This window comes from Mus caroli, unplaced genomic scaffold (assembly GCF_978045245.1).
Source record: "Mus caroli unplaced genomic scaffold, Mus_caroli_1 scaffold_9, whole genome shotgun sequence".
NCBI lineage: Eukaryota > Metazoa > Chordata > Mammalia > Rodentia > Muridae > Mus > Mus caroli.
This window is the reverse complement of record NW_028227264.1, coordinates 119,605,970-119,629,862: the sequence shown is the minus strand read 5'-3', so window position 1 is coordinate 119,629,862 and position 23,893 is coordinate 119,605,970. Positions and strand designations below refer to the sequence as shown.

The 23,893-nt window shown below is 43.8% G+C and overlaps 1 protein-coding gene across 12 annotated transcripts in view; it reads right to left on the bottom strand.

Moving 5' to 3' along the window:
* The window catches only part of Grip1 (glutamate receptor interacting protein 1), a 639,981-nt gene that overhangs the window by 38,528 nt on the left and 577,560 nt on the right, over positions 1–23,893 (bottom strand). For 10 of the 12 annotated variants that reach the window (XR_015048471.1, XR_015048472.1, XM_085843198.1 and 7 more), the window contains 3 exons: positions 12,374–12,518; positions 9,545–9,684; positions 9,182–9,376 (listed from right to left, as the gene is read on the bottom strand). Coding sequence is in view for 10 of the 12 variants with exons in the window: in XM_085843198.1 (XP_085699324.1) it covers positions 9,182–9,376; positions 9,545–9,684; positions 12,374–12,518 (480 nt within the window). In the remaining 2 variants the exon portion in view is untranslated. The remainder of the gene's footprint in view (positions 1–9,181; positions 9,377–9,544; positions 9,685–12,373; positions 12,519–23,893) is intronic. The other 2 variants (XM_085843200.1, XM_021175317.2) reach the window with 1 other exon arrangement.

Here is a 23,893-nt window from a genome sequence, read left to right as displayed (position 1 = left end):
GAGTTAAGCCTGATAAGTTTGAATGGAGAGGCAGTGGGGGATTAGGGAACAATCAGGCTATGTAACAGACATCACCCTTGAATATGAGCTAATACTACAGCACCAAGATTTTGACAGTAATAGATTTAAAGGCTATTCACAACAAGGTATAAATTTCATTCTTTGAAATTATTTCAAGGAAAACACTTAGAACATAGCTTCAAATATGTGATGGGGTATGTAGCTTTTCAGTATACTTTTGGGGTTCAATTGAGAAATCAAGGACCTATGTATAAGTCTGAGTCCACAGCTTAGATCATAATTATCATAGATTTTTTTAGTCCATTTCCTCAGGCTGTGTATACCACCCCCATATACAAACAGCTTAATACCAGATGTGTGTCTTACTGTATTAAAGGAATTCAACATAACAAACAGCACTGGACCCCTATTTTCACCATTTGGGGCTAGAACCTGGGTCATAAAAGGTGGCCAATGACAGCCAAATAAAGATCTGAAGTTTGGATGTCAGCATTCATTAGAGCTAAGTGCTGTGGAGACAGTGTTGACCAAGCTGGAAAGAGGAAGGGAGAAGATGTAGTCGTAATAAGGAATATTCTCTACCCCCAAATCCATCAACGACATTCTCTCTGCTCCCAGGGAGACACTGGTCTCTCTGACTACCTACATGTGTTCCTGCAGGAGGAACATCAGTCAGTTGACTGGCTAGGCTGGGACAATCTCTGCATCTTCTGCTGCTGGGCTGTGTGGTAAGCAAAACAGCTGGTCCACTGGTAACTGGACCAAGCAATGACCTCAAGGATAAATGTGCTAAACAAAAATGTAGCAGAAATATTTAGGAGCTCAGATCCCTAAACACTGTAGAGTGATATAGCAGTTTTAATAGGCCTACATCTTTAACATTGAAACCATGTGACTGTTAGAATGACTTGGTTTAAGAGGAGGAAAAAGTTCCCTGATTCTGTCTGGGGGTTAGACCTAGTTCCTCTAGCATGTACAGATACCTTTGCAGGAGCATGAACATGCATGTGCACATCACACACACACACATACATACATACATACACAGACATACACATATACATGCATATACACACAGACAGACATATATATACAGACACATATATGCACACACATACACAAGTACACACATACAAATGCACACACACAGAAACACACACACATGCACATTACACACATGCACACACATACACACACAGACAGACATGTGTACACACACACATGCACACACACACACATTCATACTCACATATGCACGCAAGGTGGATTAACATATGCAAAGCAACAATCATTTTCAAGATATTATAGTAAGGACCAAAACTTGCTTAGAGAATAATGTAGAGTCTGGTACATAAAGGAGTAAAGTGTGCTATAGAGAAACCCAGGTATAAAGGATGCTGTGTTGGAAATTGAAGGCCTTTGACTTTAACTTGTAACATTAAAGAACCAGCAAGAGAGCATTTGAGCTGGTTGTTTTTTATTAAGACTCTAGAACTATATTGGTTCTTTTAAACAGCACTGACAGAACTATGACATTAGACACACAGAGAAAGAGTTAAGTGAGAATGTGGGCGAGGTGTTCCAGACTTGACAGAGGCTGTGTGACAAAGGCTGTGGTGACGGGAAGACAGCAGGGAGGCTAACCCAGAGGAGCAGTAAGATGCGTGGGCCCTGATGCCACTAAGACGCCCCCTGCCTCTACCAGGCTCTGGGTTACCCTGTGAGACAATACACCTCCACCTTAGTTAAATGCAATCATTTTGGTCTTCATTTATAAGTAGCCCAACTCAATCTCCAACTGCTACAGGCACACGCCGATACCGTGATTTCAAGTGGAGAAAATTAGGCCGCTAAGAGCAAGCTTAGTTTTAGAGGTGAGAAGATAAAACCCTGAAGATCAATCATTTACCCTGGGGTCAAACTGAAACTGTAGCAATGCCTCATGTGTCTCAAAAATAATCGCGAAAATACAATTCAATCTTGCTTTTGTTGCACGGCTGTGTGAGAACACAAAATTAAAATGCTACTTTGTATGAGCTCATGTGTTTGTATATATGTGTGTTGGGTGTGTATGTGGGCTTGCACACTCATGTGCATGTCTGTGTGTGCCGGGAATTTATATATGGTGTTTTTCTCAAATGCTTTCTACCTATTTTTTTTTTTTTTGAGGCGGGGCCTCTCACTAAACCTGGAGCTTGTTAACTGGTAACTAACTCGGTAGCAAGTCCTAGGACTTCCCTCTGTCTTGTGCTCTCCAGTGCTGGGGTGCCCCTGACTGTTGCGTTTGTTTGAATGCAGGTGGAGAGCCTAACTCAGCTCCTTATGCCAGTGTGGTAGGTACATTACTAACAGAGGCATCCCCACAGCTTCCGTAAAGTGCATTTCAAGTGAAAATGTGAATAAAAAGAATTGTTATGTCTATATCTATATCTATATCTATATCTATATCTATATCTATATCTATATCTATATCTATATCTATATCTATATCTATATCTAAATCTATATATTGCATGTAATCATTGCTTTGATTTAGAACTGGAAACCTTTATTCCTCTCCTTTATTTGTTCTGCATCTTGGTTTTCTGCATCTTGGCTTTAACTTTAAGGTTTATATTTTGTGTCATAACGAGGGTTTAAAACTCCGTCTTGGTTCTTTCTGATGAGCACAGTTGCATTTTATTTATTTGCAGAGTGGAAGATAAAGTTTCACAAATGCAGGTGCTTCTAAATCGCCTTGGCATGGTGATTATTTTTTTAAGGGATAGTAACTCTGAGGTATTTGTAAAGTCTTGACACCCCAACACAGTCACATTTGCTTTTAGTATTTTCTTCCCATTTATAGCGGTTAGCACTCCTTGTAGGCTCTGCTCCAGAGTTACCTGGCAACAGCCAGGTGTGCCTGACTCACTATAAAAGGGGCTGCTTGCCCCCTATCTTGTTTTCTTATCTCTTACCCTCTTCCTTCTCTGCCCCTTCTCTCCCCATCATTCCCCTTACCCCTCTCTCCATGTGTTCATGGCTGTCACTCCTCTCTCCCTCTCTTCCTCTCTCCCCCTCCCCCCCTCCATGCCCTGAAAAAACTCTATTCTATACTATACTATCCTGTGGCTGATACCTCAGAGTGGGAAGGGATGCCTCAGCATGGGCCAGCAGAGGCATACCCTCCCACCGCACCATACCATACCTCTACCAAACAAAACTGATTCTCTTTTCTTTTCTTTTCTTTTCTTTCTTTCTTTTTTCTTTTTATGAAACATAACAATAGCCTTTTATTTCTGCCCAGTCTTCACGTGGGGAAAAAAACAAAACAACACTGGCTCCAACATAGAACGTTTGAAAACACTTTTTGGGAATATCCTCCCAGAATCTATAATTTGGGGGCTGTCTGTCTTGCTGTTACTTGTAATTTTGAAAACCAATTTTAGTATAAGAAGGCGAGCCAGATAATCTTGGCCAGATTTGTTTTTCAAAAACACTATTTTCTTAAGAATAGAAAAGTCAAATCACGTGCTTGTGCAGTTATTTGTAATTGTTCTTGCCAATAAATGACTTATGGGTCTGAATGGACACTGCTTAAAAAATGGCAGAGCGAGGAAGGCTGTTCCTGTTTTAGAAACTGAAGGGGAGGGCACATTGCCAAATCCAATCTCACCTCCAATATAGCTGTAACAGGTCCATAATCTCAAGCCAAAGTATGTGAGGAAAATTGGCAAATTCAGTGAGAGTCATATAAGAATTGGGCAGTGTGTATGTGTGTGTTGATAAGTGACCAGAGACTTGCAGAGACCCACTTAGCCAAAGCAGAGGTAAAGTAGCCATGGTTGCCATAGAACTTAAGGATGCACTGAATGGGGCTGGTGGCAGCAAACATCCTGAATAATGCCAATCACCAGGGGGAAGTCAGGTGGACTGAGAGAGGGCTTATACAGATGAGCATCCTGTTCTGCTGGTGAGCTCTGTGGCCTCTGCTCTCCATCAGCTATGGAAGCCTTATCCTCTTCACCTACCCCTTACCCTCGATATCCGCGTGGAGCAGCTAATGGGGAGCTAGCCTAGAACACAACAGGAACTTGCAGCTCACCCAGAGCTCCAGCAAACCCTCAGGTCATGATTCACTCAATGTGGTGACGAGTGACAATTTGTAAAGGATGGTAATAAGCTGTATGTAAAGCTTATATCAAAAGAATAGCTGGGGGAAGGAAGTGGAGGAGGAAACAAGAGAGGGAGAGAGGGAGGGAGGGAGGGAAGGAAACAAAGTAGGACAAAAAATCCTCCCATGGAACAAATTCTGAAGGTGACCGAATAGAACATCAAAAAATTAAAAAAAAAATATATATATATATACAGAGCAAAGTCATCTTCTGTAAAACTAGAGATCAAAGAGGAAATGCCAGAACTCAGTGGAAACTGGACAGGTTCTAAGAGGACGTGGAGCACGTGAGATCCGAGCATAAGCAGAAGAAGATTGGAAATGCCGGCCCGGGAGGATGGGTGAGCTCATGCACACAGCCTAGGAGTTTGTATTCTTTAAGTCTTCAGAAAAGTGCGCTCTGACTGTACACCTTGGCGTCAGTTACTGACTTTTCCTGCCTGTATAAATACCACCAGGAAACGTGGCACTACGTTTCCCAAGTCAAGCCAGAAGAGGAACAAAATCCAAGGGATTATATAAAACAGTTGAACCAAAGGCCACATTTTATGTTAAAGACCCAGAGTGTGACTAACAAATAAACACAACTGATAATTTCTGAGGAAAAATTAAACCAAACCACTAATAATCTAATCATAGAAGAGTTAGAAACACAAATGTATTAAAGAACATATATTGGGAACATGTTTAGAAACTGAAGAAAAAAAATAAAAGAATTAATCCAGAGATTAGTTAATTATATGCAAATGTATTTAAACCTGAACTTAAAAAGGCTACTTCTAGAGAGAACACACACGGTAAAAGTGACCTTAAACAATCAGACAGAAATGTTGCTACCTGAGTTGAGAGTCAAGGATTACAGAGACCCTGAGAGCATCAATTTCCCTGAGGGTCCAGGAAGTGACAGTTTTGTTGTCTCCTTTTCTATTGACTTTTGCTATATCCAAGTACAGCCTTCAGGGTTTCATCACTTAGAAGAAGGAATAATTAAGACCCAAGGGCCCAGAGATTCAGCTCTGGATAAAGGAGACTGGCTTGGAGCATCAGAGAATGGGAGAGGAGGAAGTCGCCCGAGATGACTCGGAGAAATCCACCTTCTGTGCCACTAAGTCACATCAAGGTTCCGCCACCATAGCACTTCCTGTACACCCTCCTGGTGCCCTCACCATCTCTGGCCATTCCATCCCATTTCCTTTTCCATTAAGCAATGTTTATTGTTGTTGGTAGTAGATTACTTGTGTAGTGTAGAGCCCTTCTCCCAGAACAGAGACCTCATCCTGTTGAATTATGGTGAACCTTAAAAATGGGTTGAATGAGTCACTGGGACACTTTAGTGAGGTCGCAGAGAACAAAAATCGAACGTGGTTCCTCAAGTCGTGGATTCTTTTGCATCACGGGGCTTCAGCGACACTGGGGCAGCTACAGGCTTAAAGGAGGCAGAGTGAGTGAGGTCTTCCTGGGATAGAAGGGAGTCTGATGAGAGGCTGGAGGCACAAGGTAGAAAGACTCCCTACAGGTCAGAACATGACAGCTATTAATAAGAGGGAAATAACTGCTTTTGTGCTTTACGTGTAAAAGGTCGGTTACAAAAAGGTCAATTGCAAACAGTCCAACGCTAAATACACCTGGTTTTTATCGAATGCCGTAAGAAAGTGAAAGAAACCAAGACTCAGAGACTTGGATGAACGGCAAGCTCAAAACGAACAAAGAATATGATGTGCAGTCTAAAACCCCTATGCTGCAGTGGGTGACCCTGGCAGGAACTGCTGTCTTCATGAGGACAGGGCAGGGTTGCCATGCTCTGAGCCACCAAGCAGCTGAGGACCGCTTTCTGAGGCTGTCCTTGAGTAAGCAAAGAGTTAAACTTGGACGCATTGAGAAGAGAGAGCCATAAGCCAATGAAGAGGCTCAAAAATAGGTTAGGTGGTGTGTGTGTGTGTGTGTGTGTGTGTGTATGTGTGTGTGTGTGTGCAGTCAAAGGAATCAGGCTATTTTGCTTGAAGAAGGACAGACTTAAAAAGAGAAGCGATAACACCCCCGGCATCAGCCAGTTCTAATTCACCTTGGGGGGTGTAGCTAGGAATGACAGACAGAAGCCAAGGGCAGGGCAGATTTCAGCTCCACAGTCAGGACTACCGAGCTGTCAGAGCTGCTGGAGAGGGAGGGCTGGCAGAGAGAAAGAGAGAGCCTGTCAGGTTGGTCTTCAAGGACACACAACATGCCCACACACAGCACTGCTAGACACAGCCTCAGCGACCACAGTGGATGTCCGACTAGCTCGCTTTTGGATCCTTCCCTCAGACTAACACCCATGACCAACAGTGAGCTTCAACTTGAAGCTTCCTTATGGGAATCACATGAGAGTTGTCATGTGAACATGTTTAGTAAATTCCTAAGCTGTCTACTCATATAAGGCATTATTGTATCTTTAAACTACTTTTTTTTTCTGAGACAGGGTTTCTCTGTGTAGCCCTGGCTGTCCTGGAACTCACTCTGTAGATCAGGCTGGCCTCAAAATCAGAAAGCTGCCTGCCTCTGCCTGCCAAGTGCTGGGATTAAAGGTGTGCGCCACCACGCCCGGCTCAAACTACTTTTTTTTAGATATTTTATTTACACTTCAAATTTTAACCCCTTTCCTCATTTCCCTTCCCCAAACCCCTCTATTCAATCCCCCTTCCCTCTGCTCACTAACTGATCCACTCCCATTTCTTGGCCCTGGCATTCCCCTACACTGTGGCATCGAGCCTCCATAGGAGCAAGGGCCTCTCTCTCATTGATATCCCACAAAGCCATTCTCTGCTACATATGCGGCTGGAGCCTTGAGTCCCTCCATGTGCATTCTTTGGTTGGTGGTTTAGTCCCTGGGAGCTCTGGGGGTACTGGTTAGTTCATATTGTTGTTCCTCCTGTGGGGCTGCAAACCCCTTCAGCTCCTTGGGTCCTTTCTCTAGCTCTTTCATTGGGGACCCTTTGCTCAGTCCAATGGATGACTGTGAGCATCCACTTCTGCATTAGTCACACATTGGCAGAGCCTCTCAGGAGACAGCTATATCAGGGTCCTGTCAGCAAGCACTTGTTGGCATCCACAATAGTGTCTGGGTTTGGGAACTGTATATGGGATGGATCCCCAGGTGGGACAGTCACTGGATGGCCTTTCCTTCCGTTTCTGCTCCACACTTTGTCTCTGTATGATCTCTAACTATCTTAGTTTCTTCAGGCCTATAAAGACTTTGATGTGTCAATGTTAAAGTTAGCACTATAACTGTTATTCAAGTTTTTGAAATGCTTCATAAGCATTTTTTTTTTACTAAGGAAGGTCAAACCGTATATTTCATGGGCCAATCATAGTCCCAGTCTTATGGTGCAAAAGGCTGGAATAGCTCAGTTCTTAACACCTTATGGGGCGGAACTCATCAATATCAATCGTTTTCTCACAACAATTTATGTAAAAATGTTTCCCCATTAGTAAAAAATGAATAAATCAACACATGCATTAATAAATATTATTATATAATTTATATTAATAAATAACATTGTTATAATATTATATGATCTGTTAATAAATAAACACACATTAATAAATTACTTGGATGAATTTTGAGTAGGTTCCTTTATCTGACATCCCTTATGCCCAGTAATTTTCAGGCAATGAAAATGTGACACTGGGTGGTGTGGCTAACTTGTCACATGGTATTACAACTTGGAAGACTTGCCAGATAATGAAGGGTTGAGTTATCTGTGTGTGTGTGTGTGCGGGGGGGGGGGGGGAAGGGGGACTGGAGAGCTGGCTCAGCAGAGGAGCTAGGCTTGGTTCCCAGTACTCTCATCAGGTGCCTCACAGCTGCCTGCTACTCCAGCTCCTGGAGACCTGACACCTCTGGTCTCCTGCATCTCTGTGCACACACCCAACACCCAACAAGCACATCCAATGTAATCAATCGTTAGCTTCACATGAGACCTTCAACATATTTCCTCCGTCAAATTCCAACACCATGACTCTGTAATAGCTTGAGAAGTTGGTATGTCCTTTTGATTTTTTTCTTTCCCCACCTAGCTAGAACTTACCAGAGTATGACACGACAGAGGCAGGGTGAGCAAAAAGAAATATGAAAGCCAGGATGAGAGACAGCTAAATGTGCACGCTCCTAATGGGTGGTTAACGAAGTGTGATGGTTTGTATATGCTTGGCCCAGGGAGTGGCACTCTAAGTAGGTATGGCCTTGTTGGAGTAGGTATGGCCTTGTTGGAATAGGTGTGGTCGTGTCACTGTGGGCGTGGGCTTAAGACCCTCATCCTAGCTACCTGGAAGTCAGTCTTCCACTAGCAGTCTTCCAATGAAGATGTAGAACTCACAGCTCCTCCTGCGCCATGCCTGCCCGGATGCTGCCATGCTCCTGCCTTGATGATCATGGACTGAACCTCTGAACCTGTAAGCCAGCCCCAATTAAATGTTGTCCTTATAAGACTTGCCTTGGTCATGGTGCCTGTTCACAGCGGTAAAACCCTAACTAAGACACTAAGTTACTAAATAACCCTCACTCCAACCTGCTCTCTAAATGCCATGTCTGGGACGACACATCTATGCTACACCTTCCCATGTCATACAACTATAACTGCGTAACAATGAGTACTAAGGTAAACTTAAGTTCCTATTCAAGCCAGGCATAGCCAAGAACCAATGGGGGGTCATGCCAGTCATTGGTGACTCTCTTGTTAACAGCTTCAGACAACCCCCTGCCCATCTTTGTGGAATGCTTGCTAAGAAATACAACACTACAGTCTCTATGAAACTGCTTTGCTGTGCAGTCTGTTTCATATCTCCCTAAGCTTTCTGCATTGAACACATGGCCATCAGCATCCTATCAGTGTATGATAAATGCCCACGGCTTACAAGGAGGAGGGAAGTCTAGGGTGGCAGGTGGGAAGGCTCAGGTTGTTCACGGTAGACACATTGGGTCAGCATGGGTTACGAAAAGACATTCTGCACACGGAACAGACTCTTCCATACCTTGACTCCCATAGCTGGCATCTATTCCAGACCCATCCCAGGAGTCCACAGCACTGTCCACGCTGGGCACCGTGGAGGGGTACGCATCGGAGAGCTTGCCAGGTTTCTGTATTGGGGAGGGGTCCTCCTCACCATCTCCTAGGTCACCCGAGTGGCCGGGGATGGGGAACTTCTTGGGACTTGATGCGGATTGGGCTTTACAGACAGGGAAACAGGGCACACATCAGTGTAAATTCACAAGAAAAGATCCTCGGATACAACAGCTTGAGAGCCACTTCCCTAGAAACGCACAGGGACACCGCACACTCTTTTAGGGGAGGAAACATGCTGGAAACCCTTAACTGGGACTCTCGCCACACTCACCATCTGTCTGTTTCTTAATTTTCAGGGTGACAGTCTCTCCTGCCATCTGGAGCAAGTGGATGGCTTCACTCAGAGGCTTCCCCTTCAAGCTGCTGCTATTGATGGCTAGGATTCGATCTCCAATGTGGATCGCGCCAGTCCTGGAATACCAGACAGTGGCAGAGGAGGTAGACACACCAGACAGGGGAGGGGAGGGGAGGAGAGGTAGACACACCAGACAGGGGAGGGGAGGTAGATACAATCCCTGCAGGTTTCTTAGGGTAAGTCTATCAATATACCTGCATATTAATATAAGAGACTTGGTAGGTTTCTAAAATCCACTTCTAGATTTCTGTTGGCAAATGTTGTAACCTGCATCTATGGTGAATTACTTTTTAGTTTTCAATAAAATTAGAAAAAGCATTTTAATTAGTTTTGAGAGTGAACCTGGATACACATATGTGTGTGTGTGTATTAAACTTCAAGAAAGCTGAGTCATTGGTCAAAATGCCTTACAGGTCCCCAGGAAATGAACTAGGTCAAACAACACAATGGCCATGTATAGCAGGGAACCTTCTTGAATCCACAGATGGAAAATGTCTAATACAAAAAATGGTGCTCAGTTCGCCATAAGACAGATTCAAGAGGTTGAGACATAGACTAGACAGGCACAGCAGAAGCCCTGGTCTGGCTCTAAGATTTGAAAAAGGCTGGACAGAAGGGTTATTTGGTGCTAAGTTTAAGACCATCTCTGTCAGCCACCAGGTCAGCTGTGTGACATGGCTCCCTTATTTCAACCTCTCTGGATATCAGTTCCTCACTAATAGGATGGGGGTAATCATCGCACGGGGTAGCCCCGAGGATGAGATGGGAACACATGTAAGACAGGGACTGACATGTGGGTAAAGAAAGCATGTCACTCCATCTATTAATTTTGTGTATGTGGTGTGTAAATATATATGCCTGTGTCTATGCATATACATGTGTGTAGGGCATGTTGATATCAGAAGTCAACACTGGGTCTCTCTCAATCATCCTCTACCATATCTGTCAGTCAGTCTATCTGTCTATCATATCTCTAATCTATCTATCTATCTATCTATCTATCTATCTATCTATCTATCTATCTATCTATCTAATCTATATATTTATCTTTTCATCTTTTCATTGACCTACCTACCTCTCTACCTATTGATTACTTTTGAAGGCATGGTTTATCATTGAATCTGGAGCCCATTTCTTTGGCTAAGCTGCTGGCCACTGAGCTCTTGGGGGCGTCCTCTTGTCCGAGTGCCCAGCGCTGTGGTGGCAGGTGTTTCCTTATGCACCTGATTTTTATGTGGTGCCTGGGATGTGCTCAGGTCTTTATGCTTGTGCGACAGACAGGCACTTTACCACTGGATCAATCTCCCTAGCCTTAAATACGGCATGCATTTACTGATTAATACCCTGATAAACAGCATCTTTAACCTTCTCAGCCTTTATATCCTCATCCAATCTGAATGACTACACTGGGATATTCAGTGCTGATGTTGACTTTCCCTGCCATTGTTGGGGAACATCAGAAAGGACAGGAGGTGCTATGGATGATGGGCAAGACAATGGCTGAGCTTTTCATCCCAAGACAAAGATACTGAGCTGAAGCAAGAAGGTCAAGCCTTGGCCGGAGTGGATCACCTTAAATTCAGATCCTGAAGGAATTAACCCTGTTTACGGGGTTGTTAGGGACAGAGCTTGTTCTAGGGCTGTGGCAGCTATGTTGGACAGAAATACCTAGCTGGCAGAGGTGCTAGAGTGTACACTGGTAAGGAAGGGATGCTTAACCTATTTACCAATGCATTTAAATTACAGAAATTTTCTCTGAAAAATATCTCTTCTGCCTCAAAGAGTACTAGTTCACGAATGATGGAGCTTGTAAGATCCAGCCGTAATGAACCACTTTGCAGACTCCTTTGTTGTCTCTCAGTGATAACTAGGACAGAAGGATGCCCTGTCCCAAGCGTCTCAGCTAAAATCAGAATATTAGATTCTAGCAGAGTGGCCCTGGCTGAGCCGCCTCAGCCCCGTCGTCTGACAGACAGAGCTGTCAAGTGAGCTGATTTCTAAGCCAGGTACCTTGCAGTTCTGAAAAAAAAAAAATGTTGCCGAGCTACATCTCCATCTTGCAACTACTGTCACCAAGTGTCAGCCTCAATGACACGCCTGAGCATTCTTGAGCTAAGTCACTGGAAAATAGATCTAGTTAGAGAGTCTGTTGTGTGCCCAAGCAACATGTCTCAGAAAAAAAAAGGGGGGGGGGCTGTTCAGCAGAGGGCAGAGAGCAGGCGCCTGTGTGCATCACTGCCAAAGAACAAATGGACACGCACAAGGAGATACTATTGAGAGGTCACTACATCCTGTTAACTGCAGCCTCCGAGGACCAAGCCTTTATTATCCTCTCAAATACATAGAAGCTTACTACAATACCTGTCAGGCAACAGAAAAGCTCAGCAAACGTTTGCAGCATTGATTTGGACAAGCCTTTTAACCTCCCTCAACGCCCGCGCCCTCTCCTCAAAATGGACACAGTGTAAATCTACCTGTTGGCGATCGGGCTCTCCTAACACATTTCTCTTCTGAGAGAGTAATATCCATGCTAAGCCGTGGCATCTCTTCCTGCCTGTGCGACGCCCTTCAACATCAAGTCTGAGTTCTGCCTGAGAGTTCCCAAGCTTTAAAATCAATCCTCTGTGCAGATTTAAAAGTCAACAGATACACAGCTAGGGGAAGGGAGCATGGTGGTTCACATGGGTGTGTGGGGAGCAGAGCCCTCAGACACAGGTAATTTACAGCGGCCTCTTCTATTCTTACCTTTCAGCTAATCCCCCTTTAGTGAGGCTCGAGATGATAATAGGATCAAACGGCTCTTCAGTTCCAGAAATTGTGATGCCAAGGGGCCCCCCATAGCGCTTCAGCTCCACCGTGTAAATAATCGCTCCGGAACTCTCTTGCTCGTCTGCAATCAATGCCAAGGAACCATAATTGGTTTCATTGGAAAAAGAAAAAAAAATAATGCATATAATCTCCCACAAAGCAGGAAATTCACAACTTTAACCCCTGCAATGCTATGGCTCAGAAAATGGTGATGTTGGGAAGTAGCCTTTCCTTGATGGAGTTTTACTTTCTAACTCAGGGATGAAGTTGTCCTGAGTGCCGACCGGAACACTTACGCTTAACCAGTGGGTGGCTCGCCTAATGATGGCCACAGAATTCTCACCTTCTGCCTCTGCAAGTGCCTGGCCAGCATTTTTGCTAAGCATGTGATCAATGCCCATGTAATAAACATAGAATTTAGCAGGAAATACAGAATGAGAATGCCCCTCAATACCTCAGAAAATTCTCCGCTTCCAGGTTTTTTTTTGTTTTTTTTTTTTTGTTTTTTTACAAACATACTAGTTTCCAATATAGGAAAGCTGGATTTGCTCAGGTTTGGACTGAATAGTAATGCTTATTTAATTGGAACTCAGAGAGAGATCATCTTGAAGACAAAACCCAGGAATTTTAGAATATCTTTCAATATCATCCCACTGACGGCGTCTTAGTACCATTGAACAATCCTGGGGCGCTGTAGCAGAAGTTTGATTAATGCTCTCCCTGCTATAGGGAGAAAAAGCCAATGTAACCTATTCGTATGTTTCAGGGGCCTCTACCAGGCTGTCATAGCACCCTGTGTTCAGCGTGCCATTTAGTATCGCTAAGAAGGAAGACACTTCTCTTCTTCCCCAAACGTTTGTCAGAAAGATGTCATTGGCCGCTTTCAACGTGGTAGGCGTCACGACTTCATTAGGGTTGTGAAGCTTCAGGATCCAAAGTATTTTCTTTGCTTATGTTTAACGTCCCTGACATTTGTTTCATCCCTTGGCCTGAGAGCTGTGAATGGTTAAGGAGCTGCTTCGTCTCTGCACCTCAGGATACAATGAAATGGTCCAGTAACTACTTGAACAAAATAGTCCGTTTTTACAGGCAGTCTGTGTGGAGTAAGGTATTAACGGAGCCACACTTTTTTTTTTTTTTTTGTAGTAAGCAGCTGTTCGTTTACGATACGAAATGCTAAAATAAGGACAAAAAGAAAAGCTTGAGTTAACAATTCAATTATCTGTGTGCGCAGTGAGGAATTAGGGTGAACATAAAAAGCAAGGTCAGTAGAGAAATGTGGGCAGGAACGCCCTCTCTCTTGTCAGCATTTACTTTATTCTTGGCCACAGCCTGGGAGTTCTGGAGTGCAGCCATGACTTCGGGAGCTCTGCACACTGGGAATCAAAGACCACCTACCCAACAACGCATGCAGAACAACAGTCAATGTCTTAGGTTATAAAATAATGGATCCTGACTCATGGTGGACCAGCACAGTTTAGGACCCACCACATCACATCTAAGAGGTCTGAGAGACGATCCCCAGGTTTCTTCTAGGCTGCTGCTTACATTGTGGTGAATAGGTTGGTCATCATGAACTACTGGGGGCTCCAGGAAGAGGCATTGGGGGATGGTTTAGTGAAATAAAGCCCAGAAGCCTACATTCTGAGCTTTCTTTGATCTAAATGAATTGGGAATATATTGAGCAGATTATAATTTACGTTGCACACTGCATCAATAATTATATTCTGGATAGAATCATTTATTTGAGTAGTGACCCTGACTTAATTAAATGATAGCTAGTAGTATTTATTTCTGGGTTTTCTGCTGGCCACTCTGGTAGGAGGGTATACTGTTGGGAAAACCCTGGCCCTTCAGTGTGTTCTATATAATCCACACATGAGAACAAGCACCAGCCGCCTAGATTTATGCATCTCCTTCTGTGACAATTGGGAAAATACACTTGAAAAAAATCACTGGAGGCCCAGGGTATTTATGGGAGGTTTTAGGTGAAACTTCAGTCTAGATGAAAGCAGACACTGGCCGAGAAGGAAGCTGGACTTGGGTGCAGATCCACACGCTGCGTTGAGGAGTGGAGAGAACTTGTCCAGTTAGTTCATCCTCGTATCATTAAATGAAAAGTATCCCGTTCATTGGGATGGGGTAGAAGGGTTCAGGATAGCCATGATTCAGAATAGCTTACAGGGTGACATTTTATATTAGCATCCGAGTAGGCAGAAAAGACAACGGGCACTTAGTATGTGATATAGATGCAAACCAAGAAGGTGGTAACTTTACACTATGGCCACATTCTTCAAATGGTAGGGGGAGACAAAACATGGAGTTTTGAGGATCTGAATTTAAGCCAATTGCTTAAAAACCACATATTGATATTCCTTCTCTCTCTCTCTCTCTCTCTCTCTCTCTCTCTCTCTCTCTCTCTCTCTCTCTCTCTCTCTCTCAGCAATGTTTTCTTCTAAATGGCCTTCCTGCATGGGACTCAGCCTTCAGTCTCCTCTCAGGTGCATTTCTAGTGGTACTGCCAATTCACAAGGCTTGCTTATCTCTTCCCCATGCATTTTCAAAACACAAACCCAAATATACCAAAATCTTATGGGAAGCCTTTTTGTTGGTTCCCCAAATCCTTGATAAATGACAAGACTTTGCAGTAACTGACCACACTGTCCTCTCCCATCCCAGTCTCTGGCTTGTCCCCCGGTGCACCCACAAGTCCTTGCCCAGGCCTTCAGTATCCCCAGCCTTTACAAACTCTACTCCCTGGGTCCCCATCCCTTCCCACTGTTCTCCTGGGGAATCGCTCCTTCTGCTTCAAAATTTGTCTCACGTGCCTTATTTTCCAAGGAAGTTTCTGGTCTCTCAGTCGGGTTTGGCTTGTGTGTTTCTAGAACACCCCAGAGCTACTGTCTACCAGGCTAGCATTTCTCAACTTTCCAGCTTCTCACTTTAGCTCTCCCACAACAACAAGGAGGAAAAAAAGTTCAAGTTTTCTTGAATGAGAGCGACTAAAGGCTAAGGAATAAGGTTCAGCCAGGTAGAGCTGAGTTGTGAAGCTTACATGCAATTGCCACACAGTACCTTAGAGTCTTTCATCCTAAGGACCAGGTTTTGACAAGACTCACGTTCTGGTGTACTTTCAATTCTAATGTGTGTGTGTGTGTGTGTATAATGTATATATATCTATATCTATACTTTCAATTCTGACTATATATATAATATGTCTCTGTCTATCTATCTATCTATCTATCTATCTATCTATCTATCTATCTATCTAATGTATATGGGTGTTTTGCCTGTACATATGCATCACATGCATGTCTGGTACCCAAGGAAGCCAGAAGAGGGTCGCATGATACCCTGGAACTGTGAGTCTTCATGTGGGTGCTGATAATTAAAGCTGGGTCCTCTAGAAAAGAAGCAAGTCCTTTTCACCATGGAGCCTCCCCCATCTGCACCCCACCCCAGCCCCTATTCTGTGTTCTGAAGAATTTCTCTCATTAGAATAAAATCACCTAAAAAAAAAAATCACGATTTTATAGTCATGTCCTCACATGCTAGAACTCTGTCTGGGATGAGGGAGAATTCAAGAAATGCTCAGAAATAGCACAGCAGGACAGATGACTGTTGGCATACAGCCAGATTCCCCAGGACGAATTGCTCTCTAAAGCAGCTCAGGTGTCAGTCCACATCAGGCCAAGCCTATGTCCCCTCTGTCCCCTCTTCAAGACAGGTGACACAAAGCCAGTGTAGCTCATCCAGAGTGTGAAGCAAAGACCTTGGTGGCCACTAGGGGGATCAGTCAACCCTGAACGTCCTCCTACAAGTTTCCTGCGAGGTAGGAACCTTCAGCTTCAGGATGGACTTCGGAATCCATCTGCCTCTTTGGGTTTTAGCCCAGTTGGCATCTGAGAAGCCATGTTGCCCAGGAGGAGGGCACTAGCAGCCATTTAGAAAGTGATGTTCAGACCATTTTGGAGGTGGAAGCTCTCCAAGCCGCCCTGTCCTTGAAGCTGCTTGAACTTTCAGAGCTCAGGAAGGATCAGTTAGAATCTCAAACCACGACAGAAACTTTCCATGAAGGCAAAAATAATACGGCATCACCAGCAAGACTCAAAGAGGGCCTAAACAGATGTTAATGATATTATAAGCGGCTTTTATACCACAACAGCAGGTTTACAACTATTAGTGAAAGGCAGGAAAGGGGCCAGCCTACTTGTCTGTTCTGCTTAGTTCTAGTTAAGGAAATTAATGGGACCACAGAACAGATGCAAAATTGCTGCATTACTTATCTGTAATGTTAGCTTCAGCCTTCTTGAGTGCCGCCTGTTTAACAAAATGAACGCTGTCTGGCTTGAATCCATAATGGCAGCTGCTGCCATGGCCAAATAGGAGGCTTGGAGTCGGGACATAGTCTTTGGAAGGCGTACATGTGCGGGTCAATCAAAGTTCACTTCAATGGGAAAAAAAAATGATGGAGTTGGTTTTGGAGTAGGGTTGAGTTTCTCGGAGTTGGACTAGCCTGAGAAAATAAAGCATCTAACGTATCCGTCCGTGGGGCTGCCCTGGGGCCCTCAGCCATTGGCTGCATCAAAGCCGTGTACCAAGGATGTTCACGGGAGACGTAGAAGGTTTATGAATGAAATTTAACTCCTCTACAAAAGTGATCATTTCTAAGTCTTAAATGCCATTTCAGGACCTGTGACTCGGTCAGCATCTGGACACTGATTAGAAGTGTCAATTCTCTATGACTTTCCAGAGCTGAAACAACCACAAACTCCAGAGGAGGGGCGCAGGCGGCCCTGTGAACAGTCCTATGTGTGATTTTTTTTTTTTTTTCGAGACAGGGTTTCTCTGTGTAGCCCTGGCTGTCCTGGAACTCACTCTGTAGACCAGGCTGGCTTTGAACTCAGAAATCCACCTGCCTTGCGTCCCAAGTGCTGGGATTAAAGGCGTGCGCCACAACTGCCCCCTCTGTGTGATTCTTAGGTGCACTCAAGTTTGAGTGCGGTTACTTCAAGAGAACAATCACAAGACAGACATATTCTCCAGTGCTTGAAGCACAGCCAAGATCCAGAGGGGAATCATAGGGGAGAGGCTCTTCCCAGTCTAGGTTTTAGTGGTAAAACTACTTCATACCATTTAACCTGGCCAAATAAATAATAAACAAACAAATAAACAAACAACTTAGCTTGGCCTGATAAGCTGAAAACAAACAAATTAAGAAAGCCTGGATGTTTGAAGAACAGATCAGACTCAAAGTAATGACTAGACTTGCATAAGATTGAATTATACAATAAGCAGAGAGAATTTGCTATAGACAGGACAATCAAAGGCTTGGACATATTTTTCCACACGCATGAGAATCCATGAAGAAAGCAAAGGGCTAGAATCACAGATTCTACAAACAAGCCACTGCCTGTTTAGCAGACAAAAAAGAGCGGTGGTACAAAACAAAGCCTCCAAAAATGTGGACTCCTGGATAAGAGAGTTATGTGCATCTCTGTGGATCCAAGGATTGAGCATCAGCCACTGATGTGCAGCCTTGGACAAGAGCCTCCTCCTGTGCCCGGCTCAGTTACACTCCTAGGGGAATGTACAAGACTTTCTGAAGACAACACCGCAAATGAATCTAAAGATCCAAGTGTTCCTAAGCATTTGGCCATCACAAAATGAAGCTAAAGTTAATTTTCTCTAACAGTAGTTATTTATAGCACTCACTAGGCTCTGTGTGGTATAAACATTACTGCTAAGATATAGTAGTTACTTCCTTTGACCCTTAAGGCAGTCGTATTACGGTAGATATTGAATGGATCTTTGTAGATGAGGAAAATGATGTGCATAGAAGATATTCATGGAAATCTCCAGCTGGGCAGCTTTGAGTCCATTGTGAGTTCAGCTGTGCATGCAGCTGTGAGTCCAGCTGTGAGTCCAGCTTTGAGTCCAGCTGTGAGTCCAGTTGTGAGTCCAGCTGTGAGGCTAGCCTGTTTGGAGTTCACAGTCATTTCATTCTATGGATCTAGCCATAGAGTTTTTTTTTTCAGACTCATTCATTGTAATTAGACCAGTGGTCTCTAAGCAATTCCTTTGGACTTGTTCCCTATGCAAGGTGCTGTAGAAGCTCCTCCCATTGGCCTTGGGGGCCAATTTTAAACTTCTTGCTATGATGATGTTCTAGGATATCTTTCCATCTCATCTCTTATTACATATCCTTTGTATCAGCCTACTGGGACAGGTCACCTTCTCTCTGGCTGGCTTCCTGCCCCTCTCTAGAACAAAGTTGTGGGACTCTTTTCCTTGAGCTTTCTGAGAAAAACCAGATGCTTCCTTCCACATTTTTTTTTGTCATCTTGTGATGTATCAGTCACTGTGAGAAAATGCCCGTGAGAACAACGCAAAGGAAGTATTTATTCTGGCTCGTTGTTTCAGGGGGTCCAGCCCCATGCTTGGCTCTCTGTACTCAGGCAGGGCAGGTCATGGGAAAAGCAGTATACGGTGGAGGAGGGTGTTCACCTCATAGTATATACAATCTTTAAGGGTATGGCCCTGGTGATCTACTGCCTCCAGCTAAGAGGGGGTGGGGGGACGCTCTGCTTCCTAAGGTTTCAAGAACCTTCACAAACAGTGCTACCCTATACATGCGCATTCACACAGCTGTTTATCACACTCATCTGTGTGTATGTATGTCTTTGTTCATGTATGTGTGTGCATGCGGAAGCCAGAAATAGATGTTTTGTATCTTCTTCAATTACCTTTCACCTTCTCTTTTGAGATATGATTTCTCAAAGATCCTAGGACTTGACAGTCTGGCTAGCACTGGCTAGCCGTCAAGACCTAGGAATCCCACCGCTGCCTCCTCAGTTGCTGTTGCTGGCACATACTGTTGTACCCAGCTTTCTACATGAATGCTGACTGAGCTCAGGTCCTCAGGCTTGCGTGTCAAGCACCTCCATCCACTGACCATCTCTATAGCCCATCATCATACTTGTAATTACTTCATTTTTAGTGTTTATATTTGGTGTTGACTGACTTGAGGATATCCTTATCATTTAAGAACTGTCAGTCCCCCAAACAGATACCTGGTACCCCACAAACCCTGAAGTGCCGATAGCATGACTAAAAACCAAAGACTCCCATGTACGAGAATGATCCTAACCATTTCCTTATGTGCACAGCAGAGCCATGAGACCAGTAGCCGGAAGTCAGGCTGATAGTCTGAGGCTGCGCCGGTTTACCCCAGTTGCAGCACTGCTTAGCCTAGGGCACTGAGTTCCACCAATCGTGGTTAACTTCCTGGGATCCATGAAGGAGACATAAATGAAGGAAAGACAGGATCAGGCAGTTAAAGGAAGAAATAAAAAGCATCTAGAGTACGGGGAGCCCAGGATTGGTGTGGATTCACTGGAGAACATTATCATTTAAAAACATTGAGATAAAATGGTGCTTTCAATTTACTAGTATGACTTCAGATGAAACACAAGACCAAACTTTACAAATCATTGACTAGTCTAATGAGCAATGTTCCTCTTTTTGGCTAAGTTATATCTTGCTTGAGGACCAAGACGGAGGGGAAGGGATTTTAGGAGATGATTATAGTAATAAAAACAGACCCTAGTTGATTGACCATTGACTTTGCCAGTTACTAACTCCACCAAGTAACACTGCTTTCTGGAAGGAAAGCACATAGCTCCTTGTGCACACACCAGTGTTGTCAAATCTCACAGTGTGAGTTTGTGTAAACTGACACAGCTGAAATGTGGTAGACTTGGACTTTAAGGTGAGGTCTGATCTTAAAGTGTGTGTTCTTTATGACCACATGGGTCCCTCTGAGCTAATTTGCGACCAAGTTCTACATTTTAAATATGAAGAATCTTCCCATCTTGCTTTGCTCTGCACGGAAAAGAACCCACTTACTCAAACTGTATTCTCTTTTTCCATTTTTCATGAGTTGTGTGTGCCATATGCATATATGAATAGTTGCATGTTTTTATATGTTAAATGTGTGGGGGCATACATATATGTGCATGCCTGCCCTTATGCAGGCGGAGGTCCAAAGCTGGTGTCAGGAAACACCTTCAGCTGCTCTCTTAGTTAAACCCAGAGCCCTCTGAAGTGGCTAATCTTGATCACCAGCTTGGCCTGGAGAGACACTATGTCCACCACGGGTGGGGAGAATTACAGTGGGCTCCCGAATCCACCTGGCATGTGTAAGGGTTTTTAGAGTTCCTGAGCCATCTCCCCAGTCCCCAAATCATCATTCAATCTTAGGAGGGAAGAGAATTGTAGGAATGTGCCAATTCTTTCAAACTGATAACCAGACGATCATTTTTAAATAGTTATTTGTTGTGCGGCTTGGCCTTCGTGTGGGTTCCCTAGCAACTCAGACTTTGTTGCCTGCCTTTGGATCCCTTTCCCTTACCTGGGCTGCCTTATCTGGCCTCAGTGGGACAGGATGCGCTTAGTCCTGATTCAACTTGATGTGCCAGGGTAGGATGGGACAGGAGGGGTATGGGGCTCCCCTTCTCTAAGAAGGGGAGGGGGAGTGGAGGAAGAGGGTGGGAGGGTATAGCTAGGAGAAGGGAGAGAGGGGTCTACGATTGGGATATAAAGTGAATAAATAATAGAAAAATGGTATCTGTTATTCAATCATGTCTGAGTATATGTTTTGATATATCAGTCTGAGAAAACATGGTTAGAGTAAGTATACCTCTCACAGTAACATTCATAGTCATACTTTTGGGGGTATACACGTGGTGTTTTCCAATGAAAAGATTCAGGATCTAAAAGAATTAAAAGCATATTTAATCAGCATGATGATTACCATAATATTAGGCCTAGGGATTGATGACAGGAGTGGATGTAAGGGGGGCGGTGGGGCATAAGCCAAATGAGATCAGCCACTGAGACCAGGGTGGAGCTCTTCCAGAAGTCAGCTGCTGTTTCTGTCAGCCCTGCCAACCTGTCTGCAGAGCTGGCTCTGAAAGTGGACGCGTTGCCAGCTCTGTACACCGTGCATATTCATCCCCCGGGTGGGCTTTCTCACTCTGCCAGGAAGGGAGCTGAGATCTGCTGAGCTGTGCAAATCAGGCTAAGTAGGTTTTTCCACCGGGCTTTGCCTCTTCCTTAGGACAGAGCCCGGTCGATGCCGGAGGCTTTAGCCCTTTCGTGAAATAAATTCCCCAAAGCAAGTGCAGCGGAAGCAAACTTGGCGTAGAAAAACCAGTGCTTGAGAGATAATGAGTACAGGCTTGTTGTGCATTCAAAATGCTGGGTACAAAATATATTTGTATATAATCATTCCCAGCACTATCAACAAATGTAAGAATGTAGCTAGGTTGGTTATCAACAAATGTAAGAATGTAGCTAGGTTGGTTATCAACAAATGTAAGAATGTAGCCAGGTTGGTTATCAACAAATGTAAGAATGTACCTAGGTTGGTTATCAATGAATGTAAGAATGTAGCTAGGTTGGGGTTTTTTGGTTTTTTTTTTTTCTCTTTTTTTTTTTTTACTGGGAATAGAAACGTTAAGCATATGGCTTGGCATGACTGTCACCTCTAGACCTATTCTGAGTTAGGCGTGAGAAGGTTCTAGAACACTGGCAATTTTCTTTTTTATTGATTGGTGTTATGATTCTAAATGTCCCTAAAGACATTAAGGCCTACTAGTCTTAACTGGTTACTAGTCTTGTGTCACCGATAGGACATGATGGGACCTTTAGGAGCTAGGGCCCAAAGACAGGAAGTTAGGTCCTTAAAGGCGTGTCCATGAAGGGGACCCTTGGACTCTACCTCCTTGCTTCCTCACTATTTCCCAGCACCAGGAAAAATGGTGTAATGCCGTTTGGATGAGATTAAAATGTTAAGTGTTATGTATCTGAGACTTACACGATCTTTACTGAACCAATTTATGGGTTACTTTGTCTCTCTGTCTTCTGCCATAAAATATACAAAGGGATGCCATGGAGTGTCCTCAAACAATGGACGCCTTTGTTGTTGCTGTTCCCCTAGGCCCTGTATTTATTTCGTATTTTGTATTCTGGCTACAGTTGTAAAATAAAAAATTTAGAAAAAAAGCCGTTTATTCACGATGTGGTCTGAATATAAAATACCTTCCTCTGGCCCAGGAGGTTCCAGCTGGCGGAGCTGTTCTGCGAGGTTCTGGGAAGTGTAGGATGGAGAACTGGACTAGAGGAAGTAGGTTCCTGGGGTGTGCTGTTGGAAGCTGTACCCTGTCCGATGGCCTTTCTGTTACCTGTCTACCATGAGGTTGTAGCTTGGGCCACATACTCCTACCTCCAGGATGGAAATGCCTCTTTTCTACCACGCCCTTCTTACAGGATGGAAAAAAAACTTCCCTTGTTCTCTGTTGAGGCTCTTGCTGTCTGAGCTGTTTTGCTCCCCCAGTCTGAGCTCAGCGAGCACTTCTCTAGGTGAAACGCTCCCGGTCCATCTGACTAATGGAGACCTCCTGTTCTCTTGGTCTTCTTTCTCCTTCTCCTTTGTGGTCTCTCCTGAACCCCATCATTCAATCCTCTAGTCTCACCTTTCTCTCTCTACTGTCCAATCACAGGCTCTAGCCTTTTATCAACCAATTAACTTGAAATTGGAGAGTGGGTTTATATAACAAAGGGGGTGTGGAGGCAACCAGATCTTGGTGTTTAGAATTTAGCATTTGTATACCTAGCACCAGACCAACACCCAATGCACCATGAAACAGCAAGATTCCCATTGTATGCACTTTCACACTGAGGAGAGAAATAACACTGCTAGTAAAACAATTCTCAAGCATGTTTATGTCAGTTGCATGTGTTATTGAAACTGTGTAATATAATCAAGCTAGCTTAATTTGTAAAGTATCTTTGTAGTTTTTATATGAAAACAGAATTGAATGTACATGATAAAAATCTGCTGTTAATTACAGGGAGGAAAATCAAAAGTTGGATAAAGTGGGACAGGAAAGACAGCTCAGCAGATAAGAGCACACACTGCTCTCCCAGAGAACCAGGATTTGGTTTTCAGCCCCCATATCAGAGAGCTCTCAACTCCTTCTAACTCTAGCAAAAGGGGATCTGATACTGTCATTTCCCCCACTTGAGCACCTGCACATGTACAAACACACACACACACACACAAATACACATACATACATACATACACACACATACCCATACACACACATACATACACACATACACACACATACATACATACACACACATACACATACACAAACATACACACACATACCCATATACACACATGCATACACACAATACACATACACACATATACACACATACACACATATACATACACACAGAAACACACATATACATACATACACACAAACATACCCATACACATATACACACATATACACATACATATACACACATACACAAACACACATATACACACATACATACATATACATACACACAGAAACACACATACATACACAC